General features: G+C 39.2%; 1 protein-coding gene across 2 annotated transcripts in view; it reads right to left on the bottom strand.

The window, feature by feature from the left end:
• PAFAH2 (platelet activating factor acetylhydrolase 2) overlaps positions 1-16,070 on the bottom strand; it is a 111,656-nt gene that overhangs the window by 32,228 nt on the left and 63,358 nt on the right. For both annotated transcript variants that reach the window (XM_053706956.1, XM_053706955.1), the window contains exons 5-6: positions 9,646-9,763; positions 7,636-7,749 (exon numbers count right to left, since the gene is read on the bottom strand). In XM_053706956.1, the coding sequence (XP_053562931.1) occupies positions 7,636-7,749; positions 9,646-9,763 (232 nt within the window). The remainder of the gene's footprint in view (positions 1-7,635; positions 7,750-9,645; positions 9,764-16,070) is intronic.

Genomic DNA, 16,070 nt, shown 5'->3' with positions numbered 1-16,070 from the left:
AAGCTTGGACATCATTGGACCTTCCAACAGGACAATGATCCCAAGCATACCTCAAATTCCACCAAGGCTGGGTTGCAGAAGAAGTCCTGGAAGTGGCCATCACAGTCACCTGACTTGAACCCCATAGAAAGTATCTGGTGGGATTTGAAGAAGGCAGTTGCAGCACACAAACCCAAGAATATTACTGAACTGAAGGCCATTGCTCATGAGAGATGGGCTAAGATTCCCGAGGAACGCTGCCAGAAGCTGGTGTCTGGCTATGCATCTCGTTTGCAGCAGGTCATAAAAGCAAAAGGATGCTCTACTAAGTACTAAAGATTCTTGCCATAATAGGGTTGAATAATTCTGAGACTGCAGAATTAAATTTGCATTTTCAGTTGAATTTGGGGAAACCACTTGAAGCATTTGTTGTGTTGAGCCACTTTAATTGCTTTTGTTTGATTTATTCATTGCAAACAGCTGAAAGTCTGTAAATTTTGACAATAAACCTGATTTGCAATGTGGGTTGAATAATTTTGATTACAACTGAATATGTATATTTTTGCACTTTCAAAACAGCCTGGGTACACATCCCATGATCCTGCCAATCTCACAGCCCTGGGTGCTCACCAGCACGTACAGACAGCTGCATAGCTTTCAGGGACTCAGGTAGTTTACCCCTGGGTGCAAAGACCATAGGGAAAATTTAAAAACAAAATAATTAACACAACACATCAAAAGTCCGGCACTCTTTTGCAAGCACCCAGCTAGATCAAAAGTAAAATAACAATGGCCGCGGCTAGCCTTGTTGTCTGCAGGCTCAAGCCTGGTTTGGCTCCTCCAAATCTGGCGAATAGCAAGTTTGGCTATGCAGAAAACAAGATGTTAATTTATTTAGAAAATATATAGACTAGGCTAATATTTTATTTTACAGCAACATAAATGTCAAGTAATTACAAGGGCTTTTTCGTATTTGGAATTGCGCAGCTATTACAAGTTGCAAAATAATTTATTTTGCATGCGCGTTAAGCCACATAATCCAAACAGCCAAATCGCGTGCACGTTCACGTATCCCCCATAGAAGTAAATAGAGAAGACAAATTGAAAAAAAAAGCCCATGACATATTCTCCTCTAAAAGTGTACATGAAAATGCGAATATTTCATTCTGCAAAAATGTTTTTGTAACAGAATATGTTCTATTTATTTATAAATAAATATTTCTCTATATATGTGAAGATATGTGACTGATATATCTATTTATATTAAGATATGTATATGAAAATATATATATATATATATATATGTCTAGATATCTCGAGATTTATATGTGAATATCTCTTTGAAAAACATAATTTATGTAAGAACTTACCTGATAAATTCATTTCTTTCATATTAGCAAGAGTCCATGAGCTAGTGATGTATGGGATATACATTCCTACCAGGAGGGGCAAAGTTTCCCAAACCTCAAAATGCCTATAAATACACCCCTCACCACACCCACAATTCAGTTTAACGAATAGCCAAGAAGTGGGGTGATAAGAAAGGAGCGAAAGCATCAAAAATAAGGAATTGGAATAATTGTGCTTTATACAAAAAAATCATAACTGCCACAAAAAGGGTGGGCCTCATGGACTCTTGCTAATATGAAAGAAATGAATTTATCAGGTAAGTTCTTACATAAATTATGTTTTCTTTCATGTAATTAGCAAGAGTCCATGAGATAGTGACGTATGGGATAGCAGATACCCAAGATGTGGAACTTCCACGCAAGAGTCACTAGAGAGGGAGGGAAAAGACAGCCAATTCCGCTGAAAAAATAATCCACAACCCAAATCAAAAAGTTTTAATCTTATAATGAAAAAAACTGAAATTCTAAGCAGAAGAATCAAACTGAAACAGCTGCCTGAAGTACTTTTCTACCAAAAACTGCTTCTGAAGAAGAAAAAACATCAAAATGGTAGAATTTAGTAAAAGTATGCAAAGAAGACCAAGTTGCTGCTTTGCAAATCTGATCAACAGAAGCTTCATTCCTAAAAGCCCAGGAAGTAGAAACTGACCTAGTAGAATGAGCCGTTATCCTTTGAGGTGGGGACTTACCCGACTCTAGATTAAGCATGATGAATCAAAGACTTTAACCAAGATGCCAAGGTAATGGCAGAAGCCTTCTGGCCTTTCCTGGAACCAGAAAAGATAACAAATAGACTAGAAGTCTTTCTAAAACCTTTAGTAGCTTCAACATAATATTTCAAAGCTCTTACTACATCCAAAGAATGTAAAGATCTCTCCATAGAATTCTTAGGATTAGGACACAATGAAGGGACAACAATTTCTCTACTAATGTTGTTAGAATTCACAACCTTAGGTAAAAATTTAAATGAAGTCTGCAACACCGCCTTATCCTGATGAAAAATCAGAAAAGGAGATTCACAAGAAAGAGCAGATAACTCAGAAACTCTTCTAGCAGAAGAGATGGCCAAAAGGAACAACACTTTCCAAGAAAGTAATTTAATATCCAGAAAATGCATAGGTTCAAACGGAGGAGCCTGTAAAGCCCTCAGAACCAAATTAAGACTCCAAGGAGGAGAGATTGACTTAATGACAGGCTTGATACGAACCAAAGCCTGTACAAAACAATGAATATCAGGATGATTAGCAATCTTTCTGTGAAAAAGAACAGAAAGAGCAGAGATTTGACCTTTCAAAGAGCTTGCAGACAAACCCTTAGCCAAACCATCCTGAAGAAACTGTAAAATCCTAGGAATTCTAAAAGAATGCCAATAGAATTTATGAGAAGAACACCAAGAAATGTAAGTCTTCCAAACTCGGTAATAAATCTTTCTAGACACTGACTTACGAGCCTGTATCATAGTATTAATCACTGAGTCAGAGAAACCTCTATGACTAAGAATCAAGCGTTCAATCTCCATACCTTCAAATTTAATTATTTGAGATCCTGATGGAAAAATGGGCCTTGAGATAGAAGGTCTGGCCTTAACGGAAGTGTCCAAGGTTGGCAACTTGCCATCCGAACGAGATCCGTATGCCAAAACCTGTGAGGCCATGCTGGAGCCACCAGCAATACAAACGAACGTTCCATTAGAATTTTGGAAATCACTTTTGGAAGAAGAACTAGAGGCGGAAAGATATAAGCAGGTTGATAATTCCAAGGAAGCGACAACGCGTCCACTGCTTCCGCCTGAGGATCCTTGGATCTGGACAGATACCTGGGAAGTTTCTTGTTTAGATGAGAGGCCATCAGATCTATTTCTGGAAGTCCCCAGATTTGAACAATCTGAAGAAATACCTCTGGGTGAAGAGACCATTCGCCCGGATGTAACGTCTGGCGACTGAGATAATCCGCTTCCCAATTGTCTACACCTGGGATGTGAACCGCAGAGATTAGACAGGAGCTGGATTCCGCCCATACAAGTATCCGAGATACTTCTTTCATAGCCTGAGGACTGTGAGTCCCACCTTGATGATTGACATACGCTACGGTTGTGACATTGTCTGTCTGAAAACAAATAAACAATTCTCTCTTCAGAAGAGGCCAGAACTGAAGAGCTCTGAAAATCGCATGGAGTTCCAAAATGTTGATTGGTAATTTCGCCTCCTAAAATTCCCAAACCCCCTGCGCTGTCAGAGATCCCCATACAGCTCCCCAACCTGAAAGACTCGCAACTGTTGAGATCACAGTCCAGGTTGGACGAACAAAAGAGGCCCCTTGAATTAGACGATGGTGATTTAACCACCAAGTCAGAGAAGATCGAACATTGGGATTTAAGGATATTAATTATGATATCTTTGTATAATCCCTGCACCACTGGTTCAGCATACAAAGCTGGAAAATTTCCATGCACAAAGCTACCGAAGGGAATGATTGAGACTGAAGGTTTCGACAAGCTGAAACCAACTTCAGACGTCTCTTTTCTGTTAGAGACAAAGTCATGGACACTGAATCTATTTGAAAACCCAAAAAGGTTACCTTTGTCTGAGGAATCAAGGAACTCTTTGGTAAATTGATCCTCCAACCATGTCTTTGAAGAAACAACACAAGTTGATTCATATGAGATTCTGCAGAATCTAAAGACTGAGCAAGTACCAAGATATCGTCCAAATAAGGAAATACCGCAATACCCTGTTCTCTGATTACAGAGAGAAGGGCACCAATAACCTTTGAAAAGATCCTTGGAGCTGTTGCTAGGCCAAACGGAAGGGCAACAAACTGGTAATGCTTGTCTAGAAAAGAGAATCTCAGGAACTGATAGTGATCTGGATGAATTGGAATATGAAGATATGCATCCTGTAAGTCTATTGTAGACATATAATGCCCTTGCTGAACAAAAGGCAGAATAGTCCTTATAGTCATCATTTTGAATGTTGGTATCCTTACATAACGATTCAATATTTTTAGATCCAGAACTGGTCTGAAGGAATTCTCCTTCTTTGGTACAATGAATAGATTTGAGTAAAACCCCAGACCCGTTCCAGAACTGGAACTGGCAAAATTACCCCAGCCAACTCTAGGTCTGAAACACATTTCAGAAATGCCTGAGCCTTCACTGGGTTTACTGGAATGCGTGAGAGAAAAAAATCTTCTCACATGCGGCCTTACCTTGAAACCTATTCTGTACCCTTGTGAAACAATGTTCTGAATCCAAAGACTGTGAATCGAATTGATCCAAATATCTTTGAAAAATCGTAACCTGCCCCCTACCAGCTGTGCTGGAATGAGGGCCGCACCTTCATGCGGATTTGGGAGCTGGTTTTGACTTTCTAAAAGGCTTGGATTTATTCCAGACTGGAGAAGGTTTCCAAACGGAAACCGTTCCTTTAGGGGAAGGGTCAGGCTTCTGTTCCTTATTCTGATGAAAGGAACGAAAACGATTAGCAGCCCTATATTTACCTTTAGATTTTTTGTCCTGAGGCAAAAAGGTTCCTTTCCCCTCAGTAACAGTTGAAATTATAGAATCCAACTGTGAACCAAATAATTTATTACCTTGGAAAGAAAGAGAAAGCAAAGTTGACTTAGAAGTCATATCTGCATTCCAAGATTTAAGCCATAAAGCTCTTCTAGCTAAAATAGCTAAAGACATATACCTGACATCAATTCTAATGATATCAAAAATGGCATCACAAATAAAGTTATTAGCATGTTGAAGAAGTTTAACAATGCTATAAGCATTATGGTCTGACACTTGTTGCGCTAAAGCCTCCAACCAGAAAGTGGAAGCTGCAGCAACATCAGCCAAAGAAATAGCATGTCTAAGAAGATTACCTGAACATAAATAAGCTCTCCTTAGAAAGGATTCAAGCTTCCTATCTAAAGGATCCTTAAAGGAAGTACTATCCGCCATAGGAATAGTAGTACGTTTAGCAAGAGTAGAGATAGCCCCATCAACTTTAGGGATTTTGTCCCAAAATTGTAATCTATCAGATGGCACAGGGTACAATTTCTTAAACCTTGGAGAAGGAGTAAATGAAGTACCCAGACTATTCCATTCCCTAGAAATTACTTCTGAAATAGCATCAGGAACTGGAAAAACTTCTGGAATAACTACATGCGGTTTAAAAACTGAATTTAAATGCTTAGTAGATTTAGTATCAAGAGGACTAGACTCCTCCATATCTAATGCAATCAACACTTCTTTAAGTAAAGAACGAATAAACTCCATCTTAAATAAATATGAAGATTTATCAGTGTCAATATCTGAAGCAGAATCTTCTGAACCAGATAGATCCTCATCAGAAACAGATAAGTCAGAATGATAACGGTCACTTAAAAATTCATCTGAAATATGAGAAGTTTTAAAAGACCTTTTACGTTTACTGGAAGGAGGAATAACAGACAGAGCCTTCCTAATAGAATTAGAAACAAATTCTTTTACATTAACAGGGACATCCTGAACATTAGATGTTGAAGGAAAAACAACAGGTAAAGGATTATTACTAATGGAGACACTATCTGCGTTAGAAAGTTTATCATGACAACTAACACAAACTACAGCCGGAGGAACAGTTACCAAAAGTTTACAACAAATGCACTTAACTTTGGTAGAACCAGCATCAGGCAGCGTCTTTCCAGAAGTAGATTCTGATCCAGGGTCAGGTTGTGACATCTTGCAATATGTAATAGAAAAAACAACATATAAAGCAAAATTATCAAATTCCTTAAATGACAGTTTCAGGTATGGGAAAAGATGCAAAAATAAACAAGCCTCTAGCAACCAGAAGCAATGAAAAAGTGAGACTTAAATAATGTGAAAAAAAGGTGGAGACCAGAATGACGCCCACATTTTTTGGCGCCAAGTATGACGTCCACATTATTGGTGCCAAATACAACGCCGATATTTTTTGGCGCCAAGTATGACGCCACATCCTCTGACGTCAAAAACGACGCCCACATTTTTTCGCGCAAAAAACGTCTGTAACACACATACGTCAAAAAATGACGCAACCACGAACAAACTTCCGGTGTCAACTGAATTGAAAATTTTTAAGGTAAGAAAAAAATTATTTATTCATATGCATTATCCGAAATAATGAAACTGACAGTCTGAATGAAGGAATACTGATTATCTTGAATCATGGCAAATATAAGTTTAAACACATATATTTATAACTTTACATATAAAGTGCCCAACCATAGCTTAGAGTGTCATAAATAAAATAAGACTTACTTACCCTAAGACACTCATCTACATATAGTAGATAGCCAAACCAGTACTGAAACGAGAATCAGTAGAGGTAATGGTATATAAGAGTATATCGTCGATCTGAAAAGGGAGGTAGGAGAAGAAATCTCTACGACCGATAACAGAGAACCTATGAAATAGATCCCCTAGAGGAAGACCATTGTATTCAAATAGGCAATACTCTCTTCACATCCCTCTGACATTCACTGCACTCTGAGAGGAAAACCGGGCTTCAGCCTGCTGCGAAGCGAATATCAACATAGAATCTAGCACAAACTTACTTCACCACCTCCATGGGAGGCAAAGTTTGTAAAACTGAATTGTGGGTGTGGTGAGGGGTGTATTTATAGGCATTTTGATGTTTGGGAAACTTTGCCCCTCCTGGTAGGAATGTATATCCCATACATCACTAGCTCATGGACTCTTGCTAATTACATGAAAGAAATACATCTGAGATATTGTTTAATGTGTAATGTGAAATATTTCTCTTATCTCCATAGTTAAACATATCTCTATACATATAAATCCAGGTTTCTCTATGTATGTGTATGTATTTCAATGTAAAATCCCTGCGGCTGCTTTTTTTTTTCTAACACCCGAGTTCTCCTATCTTTGAGCCCTTATAACTTTTGTGTGCAATATATTTTTATAAAATAATTTTTATTAGACAGTGTTAATATCAGTGTAACTGCACTTGTAATGTATTTTTGAAGTGTTTTGTGAAACTTATTTTGCGCAAAACTGTTAACTACAGCTCTTCGAGGATTGTTGCTTAAAAGGCGAATGTGCGCACGCAATCACGATTTTTCCAGACTTGCACAATGGAAACTGATTGCAAAAAGACCCTATCGCGTGCGGAAAACTCATAACGCGCAACTTGTAATCTTGCCCAAGGTGTTTACTGTCCCTTTATGGTCACTTTAAGCCTGGAAAGACAATCTTTGTATCAGAGCTTAGCACCTTTAACGACTGCAGGACAAACCCAGACTGTAGCATGTTGGCCACTTCTTTTCCTATGTCAATCTCCCGTAGAATCTGTACAGCTCTGACACACTCAGTTGCTCTTTGGTGCAGCTGGAAAAAAACAAAAAGAGAATTGTTGATGCACTATGTACAAATAAATACAAATGCAGATATTCTAATCATTAATTGATTGATGTTCTAACTGTTAAGTTCACTAGCTCTAGTGTTACCTGAATCAAAAAAATATATTCTGTCATTCATATGAAAGAGCAGAGTCTAAACCTGTTCATTTTGTTTGTTGCATGAAAATATAATGATGTGAGTTTCTACACACTGATGAGTACTCTGCTCTTTATAAATATGATGACTAGGTATACTCTGATGAATATGCTGTGCTGTATAATGATGTGAGTTTCTATACACTTTACACTTATGAGTACTCTGCTCTGTATAAATATGATGACTATGTATACTCTGATGAATATGCTGTGCTGTATAATGATGTGAGTTTCTACACACTGATGAGTACTCTGCTCTGTATAAATATGATGACTAGGTATACTCTGATGAATATGCTGTGCTGTATAATGATGTGAGTTTCTACACACTGATGAGTACTCTGCTCTGCATAAATATGATGACTATGTATACTCTGATGAATATGCTGTGCTGTATAATGATGTGAGTTTCTACACACTGATGAGTACTCTGCTCTGCATAAATATGATGACTATGTATACTCTGATGAATATGCTGTGCTGTATAATGATGTGAGTTTCTATACACTTTACACTTATGAGTACTCTGCTCTGTATAAATATGATGACTATGTATACTCTGATGAATATGCTGTGCTGTATTATGATGTGAGTTTCTATACACTTTACACTTATGAGTACTCTGCTCTGTATAAATATGATGACTATGTATACTCTGATTAATATGCTGTGGTGTATAATGATGTGAGTTTCTACACACTGATGAGTACTCTGCTCTGTAAAAATATGATGACTATGTATACTCTGATGAATATGCTGTGCTGTATAATGATGTGAGTTTCTATACACTTTACACTTATGAGTACTCTGCTCTGTATAAATATGATGACTATATATACTCTGATGAATATGCTGTGCTGTATAATGATGTGAGTTTCTATACACTTTACACTTATACTCTGATGGATATGCTGTTCTGTATAATGATGTGCGTTTCTATACACTGATGAGTACTCTGCTCTTTATAAATATGATGACTATGCATACTCTGACGAATATGCTGTGCTGTATAATGATGTGAGTTTCTATACACTTTACACTTATGAGTACTCTGCTCTGTATAAATATGATGACTATGTATACTCTGATCAATATGCTGTGGTGTATAATGATGTGAGTTTCTACACACTGATGACTACTCTGCTCTGTATAAATATGATGACTATGTATACTCTGATGAATATGCTGTGCTGTATAATGATGTGAGTTTCTATACACTTTACCCTGATGAGTACTCTGCTCTGTATAAATATGATGAGTATGTATACCCTGATGGATATGCTGTGCTGTCTGTGTAATGAAAGACTATCTATGCAGTAATAGTGAACACACTGCACTATATAATGATGATGAGTATCTATACATAGATAATGACCACATAGGCACACATCTATGTATAGACTGGCTGCTATGCCCCCGCCCCAGCACTTGAGCCCTGGTGCCGCTGCACCAACGGAAGTCCCCCCTCTGTTCTACTGTATGTAATAGTTCTTTGATATGTGTTGACAGGATATGATTATTTTCAAATTATATAATGTAGATGGTGCTGAATATCTCCTTTAAACACTTTTTTTTCCATTAGGTTTCTGCCTGACATTTACACTAAGTAAAACATCCGATTACTGAAGTGAAGTGTATTGTGCTTAGTCAATGATGCAGAGAGAAGTTTAGATATTTTATGACTACATTATATTGTCAGTGAGTGAATTTGGCAGGGGATAACAGTTACCTGGTAGTTTCTAAAATAAAATTCTTTCATCCCCGGTATAACTTTTCTTAATGGGATCCAAACTTTGATTGGGTTAGACATATCTGAAAAATAGTACGATGCGCATGCTGATCCATCCCTGAAAAAGAATACTATATTAAAGGGACAGTAAATTCATAATTAGACATTCATGATTTAGACAGGGCATAACATTTTAAACAACTTTCCAATTTAATTCTATTATTTAATTTGCTTCCTTCTCTTGTTATCCTTTGATGAAAAGTGTATCTAGAAAAGCTCAGAAGCAGCATAGAATCTAGGTTCTAGCATCTGATTGGTGGCTGCATATATATACCGGTTGTCATTCAGTTAGAAACAAGTAGTGCATTGCTGCGCCTTCAACAAATGATACTAAGAGAATTAAAGGGACATGAAACCCAAACATTTTCTTTAATGATTCAGATAGAGAATACAATTTTAAACAACTTTCTAATTTACTTCTATTATCTAATCTGTTTCATTCTCTTGGTATCATTTGTTGAAGGAGCAACAATGCACTACTGTTTTTTTACTGAACACATGGGTGAGCCAATGAAAAATCGGTATTTATATGCAGTGACCAATCAGCAGCTAGAACCAAGGTTCTTTGCTGCTCATGAGCTTGCAAAGGATAACAAGAGAAGAAAGCAAATTAAATAATAGAAGTAAATGATAAAGTTGTTTAAAATTGTATTTTTTATCTGAATCATGAAAGAAAAATTTGGGGTTTCATGTCCCTTTAAGCCAATTTGATAATAGAAGTAAGCTGGAAAGTTACTACCTAAATCATGAAATAATATTTTTTGGGTTTCATGTCCCTTTAATGCACTCTAATGCACTCTACACATTACATAATAGTAATCATTATATTACAAACTGAACACATTACGCCATGCGTGTCAGAACTGGAGTGTGCAATCTATCGTTAATTGCTAAGAGTAAATCACAAGAGAGTTGCATAATTACAATGTTTCCTACAGCATTTACTGATAATACGGTGATTATATGGGTTAAAGTTAAACATGTATTCTTCTGTTTATATCATTTTAAAGACACAAATAAAAAGATTCCAGTTATATGTTTATACATATATATATAGTTATTTGTGTCATTTTATTCTTAACAGTGAAATCTTTTTTTTATGATTTGTTTCTAAGTCAGTACTCTGGGAGGATGTATCTCCTAGTGTCCAATTCTTTACCAAGTTTCCCCTGCAGGCTGCTGTGCTAAAAAAAGATTATATTTGCAAGAGCGTGGTTTAGGTTGGTCGCACTTCTGTACTCAGCATCGCAACAGTGCACAAACTGCTTTGGCTAAAGGGTAATTTAAAATAACCAAAAACATTGTGGGGCATCACATATCGACCAAGCAGAAATTTAAATTGCCACTAGCGGTAACAAATAACATCTTACTAAAACAATCAGTCAAATTGGATTCAAATTCCTTTAGAAATTATAATAAACATAAATTCCTTTAGGATACAGAGCATTGTAACTAAAAGGGACACTAAATAAATGTATTAAAAACAAAGATCAGCATATATATATATATATTTTTAATATTTTGGATATTTAAATATTGAAGAAATGTATGAAGTTCTAGTTAAAGGGTGTTGCCATGCTGTAACATAAATTTCCCTAAATTTAAAAGTCTGTTCTCCTTATCATATCTACTCTGCTGCAGACAGTTATGGGGGCCCCTGTTTCCGCGTGAGCCTTCAGGCTCGCCAGAAACAGTAGTTATGAAGCAGCTGTCTAACTGGTCCGCCTGTTCTGAGGCTGCGGACATCAATCCGCCCGATCCTATATGATCGGGCTGATTGACACCCCCTGCTAGCGGCCGCGAATCTGCAGGGGGCAGCATTGCACAAGTAGTTCACAAGAACTGCTTGTGTAATGATAAATACAGACAGCGTATGCTGTTGGCATTTATCGACGTGTGGCAGACATGATACGCTAGTATCATGTCCGCTCGCACTTTAATAAATTGACCCCATAGACTCTTATATAAGTTGATATAAAGTAACAATCTCAAAAGGTTAAGTCTCACTTTAACAGTGTAGATATGATAACCAATGGCTGTTCAAATAAAAAAATTGTTGGGATACACTTAGTTGACAGCTTCCTAGCCCTGCATAGAGCTTTATTAGACGGTATCTTCTATCTTCATCCATCCGAAGCGGAGTGGCTCCATCTTCAAGACATCCGACGCGGAGCATCCTCTTCATCCGGAGTCTTCTTACTGAATGACGGTTCCTTTAAGTGACATCATCCAAGATGGGGTCCCTTAGATTCCGATTGGCTGATAAAATTGGCTGTTCCAATCAGCCAATAGAATGCGAGCTCAATCCTATTGGCTGATTGGATCAGCCAATAGGATTGAACTTCAATCCTGTTGGCTGATTGCATCAGCCAATAGGATTTTTTTCTACCTTAATTCCGATTGGTTGATAGAATTCTATTAGCCAATCGGAATCTAAGGGACGCCATCTTGGATGACCTCACTTAAAGGAACTGTCATTCAGTAAGAAGACTCCGGATGAAGAGGATGCTCTGCGTCGGATGTCTTGAAGATGGAGCCGCTCCGCATTGGATGGTTGAAGATAGAAGATGCCATCTGGATGAAGACTTCTGCCCGTCTGGAGGACCACTTCGCCTGGCTTGGATGAAGACTTCTCCCGGCTTTGTTGAGGACTTCAGCCCGGTTAGATAAAGACTTCTGCCGCTTCCTTGAGGATGGATATCCGGTCTTCAGAAGAGTAAGTCGATCTTCAGGGGGTTAGTGTTAGGTTTTTTTAAGGGTGTATTGGGTGGATTTTATTTTTTAGATTAGGGTTTGGGCTGCAAAAGAGCTAACTGCCCTTTTAAGGGGAATGCCCATCCAAATGCCCTTTTCAGGGCAATGGGGAGCTTAGGTTTTTTAGATAGCATTTTATTTGGGGGGTTGGTTGTGTGGGTGGTGGGTTTTACTGTTGGGGGGGTGTTAGTATTTTTTTTTTTTACAGGTAAAAGAGCTGATTACTTTGGGACAATGCCCTGCAAAAGGCCCCTTTAAGGGCTATTGGTAGTTTAGTTTAGGCTAGGGTTTTTTTTTTATTTTGGGGGGGCTTTTTTATTTTGATAGGGCTCTTAGATTAGGTGTAATTAGTTTAAATATCTTGTAGTTTGTTTTTTATTATCTGTAATTTAGTGTTTTTTTTGTGATTTAGCTAATTTAATTTATTTAATTTATTTAATTGTAGTGTAGTGTTAGGTGTCAGTGTAACTTAGGTTAGGTTTTATTTTACAGGTAAATTTGTATTTATTTTAGCTAGGTAGTTAGTAAAAAGTTAATAACTATTTAGTAATTATTCTACCTAGTTAAAATATAAATAAAGGGGCGGAGCCTAGCCACTGAACGGAATGGCTGCAATCTGTTAGTGCTCCGTGGTCCTGAGTATACTTTGCCAAAACTAGGGATGATCATTTAGCTTAACTCAAACTAAAAGTACTCTGGAAAGCTCCCCTGACCCAAAGCTCACTACTGGTCAGGTCCTGGAAGGCAGCGATTAGCAGAGCGGAGGTGCCGACACAAAAAGGCAGCAATACAAGCCGCGCAGCGCGCCAACTACCCTCAAACCGACTGGGCCCTGCAGTAAACTAGGAGGCATCTCACTTGCGGGGCATCCCCCGGGACCCGCCTGCTTAGCCGAGACCACTAACGGCAGCATACCTGCACTCCTGACGGCAGATACAGCTCACCGCGATCTGGCCGAGAGCCGACGGGCCGCACCCATGTGGTTACCCGGTGATCCTGGATGGGTAGGCCTGTACGGGGAGATCGCGAAGCGAATGAGATCATCTTGGACGGAGCTCCCCCTCTGACTCCACAGAGGAAAACACCTTACCTGACTCCCGCTGACCTCGATCGGGGATTGCCACACGCAGAAGGCCGCATCCACGTGGCCGACCGGAGAAATTGGAGAGGTGGGCCTTAGCGGAGGACTGGCGCGGCATGCGCTGCTCTCATGGACGGAGATCCCTTCTGACCCCACCGAGGAGAGCCTTTTACCTGGATCACACTGACCTTCAATAGGGGTAAGATCAATACACGCTGGGGACCGCAGAAACTCGGGTGAGCTGGGCACGCACCATACACACTGCATTAGGGGAATACAGGACAGAACTGTCTAATACCCATTAAAGCAACCCCGTATAAGCACTGGTCCTGCAATATAGCAGAAGGGAGTTACCGTCTCACCCCTAACCTGAGCAGAAGAGAGACTCTTTGTGCCCAACATAAATCAACATAGTAGTCAGCCAGACACGCTGGTTGGAGAACAGGGTCACACAGAAAGCACTGTGCAATAACATTGCCTTAGAGCAACATGACAAGTAAAAAGACTAACAAACCCCAAAAGGGAACACACTCATCAGTAATGGAGAACTTCTTGATAGCTGCAGATCCCTCTAATAAGCCTGCACAAGATAGTACAGGTCAGCAGAACTTAGCACAAGCAAATGACCAAGCACACATTATGCAATCACACGGATATCTCACAAAAAACGACATTTTGCATCTCTCCTCAAAGGATGACATTAAAAACGCAATGTTGGACTTTAAGAATATGTTTGGGGAACTCAGGAGAGACATGGGAGCAGTAAGCAGGCGGGTCACACAGATTGAAGAAAAGCAGGAGACTCTCAGTTCGGATATGCAGCAGCAAGCTAGTTACTTACAGGCCCAGGAGGGCACTGTACAAGGCCTCATGGAGAGAATAGAAGACCTCGAGAATAGGAGTAGGAGGAGCAACCTAAGACTGAGAGGCATCCCAGAGACTGTGGACCCCCCTGCTCTGCAGCAGTATATACAAGACTTTGTCAAATATCTCAAAGCTGACCCCACTGTTCCAGATATACAAATTGAAAGGGCCCACAGGGCGCTGCGTCCCAAACCCCCTAATAGAGCCCCACCAAGAGATGTCATAATGAAATTCCTTTCGTTCAAAGAAAAAGAGGAAGTGCTTAAGCTTGCAAGAGCCAAGCATCCACACCCACTAAGGTTCAGGGGAACGGAAATCCAGGTGTTTTCAGACCTATGTCCCACAACGCTACAAAAAAGAAGGGACTTAAGGCACATTACCTCAGCTCTTCGAGAAAAACGGATCCCGTACAGATGGGGTTTTCCCACCAGTATTATAGCAACCAAGAACAACACCACCCACACTCTGAAGACCCCGGAGGATATTCCAGGCTTTGCGCAAGCACTGGGGCTTGATATCAGGCCACCTAGAGTGGAGGAGGCTGCCCCAAACCACAGAAATCAGGAAGACGCTCACCAAATATGAGCAGAAGAACCCACTCTTTCTACAGGTGACCTTGGTATGGTATCCATACCCCTACTGCCCTGAAATAAGTCCACCTCTTGTCACTAACATCAGTGAGCTAACCCTCCCACACAAGGACCTTGATCCCTGGACTGATGTTGAAGAGCATTCAGGTCGTATGTTTATTTGTACAGTTGTAATTATAATATATGCCGTGCCAAAGACTCTTTAAATCACACAGGACACTTGGACAACAGGCCTTGTAGAGATATTTTGCCTTCAGGGTGGAACTTTGTGCTAATGTTTAGTCTTAATCTACCACTCAGCCTCATGTTAGAATAATGTTATAGGAAGCAACGTTGCATTTTACTCTAACTATGTATCTGATATTTGTTACGTATGAAAAGTTATAACCTTTAGTTGGGACGGAATGTGACATATCCATTTGAGTAGGGAACATTGCCAGAGTCCCCTTGTCGGTAGACATAGTCAGGTAGCTCTCTTCAGGGGCATCTAACTTTAGAAATATAATAAAACGATAAGCAGAGAAGTAGGAGCCACAAAGCATCAACAACTTGTTTAACTGTCAGGGGGTTTTATTATAATATCTTAAGAATACAGGGTTGTACACATAGAATAGCACAACAGCTAAATAGGCCTCATATGGAGTATCTCTCAGAAGGCGGAAGCTCCAGCACAATACATAATTAGCTACTTCACGCTTTAAGAACATTTCAACCCACTAGATTATATGGCACATGCTTCCTCTGTCTGATGCCCATGAAGAGGATCCGACATAGGAAGGGTTGGACAAACATTATTAGACTATCACACAGAAATGCACACGCCTAAACTAAGGGTGGTAGGGGACAATAGCATAGATAGGTAATCTAGTTAATGATGCCCCCAGGGCTCCCCTACCGCAAGTACTTACTGTTAACACACTTAGATCATTCCTAGTTACAAAGTTATTTATATGTTTATGATTCAGGCAAGGTATACAGGGACAACTACCCCTGTTTGGTTTAGTAGTTGATATAGATTTTGCACTGTAAAATACAAAACTTGATTATATTGTTGTTTATTGCAAAAACCTTTTTTT

This window comes from Bombina bombina, chromosome 3 (genome assembly GCF_027579735.1).
Source record: "Bombina bombina isolate aBomBom1 chromosome 3, aBomBom1.pri, whole genome shotgun sequence".
NCBI lineage: Eukaryota > Metazoa > Chordata > Amphibia > Anura > Bombinatoridae > Bombina > Bombina bombina.
The sequence above is the reverse complement of the archived record's forward strand: the minus strand, read 5'-3'. Positions and strand labels throughout refer to the sequence as shown.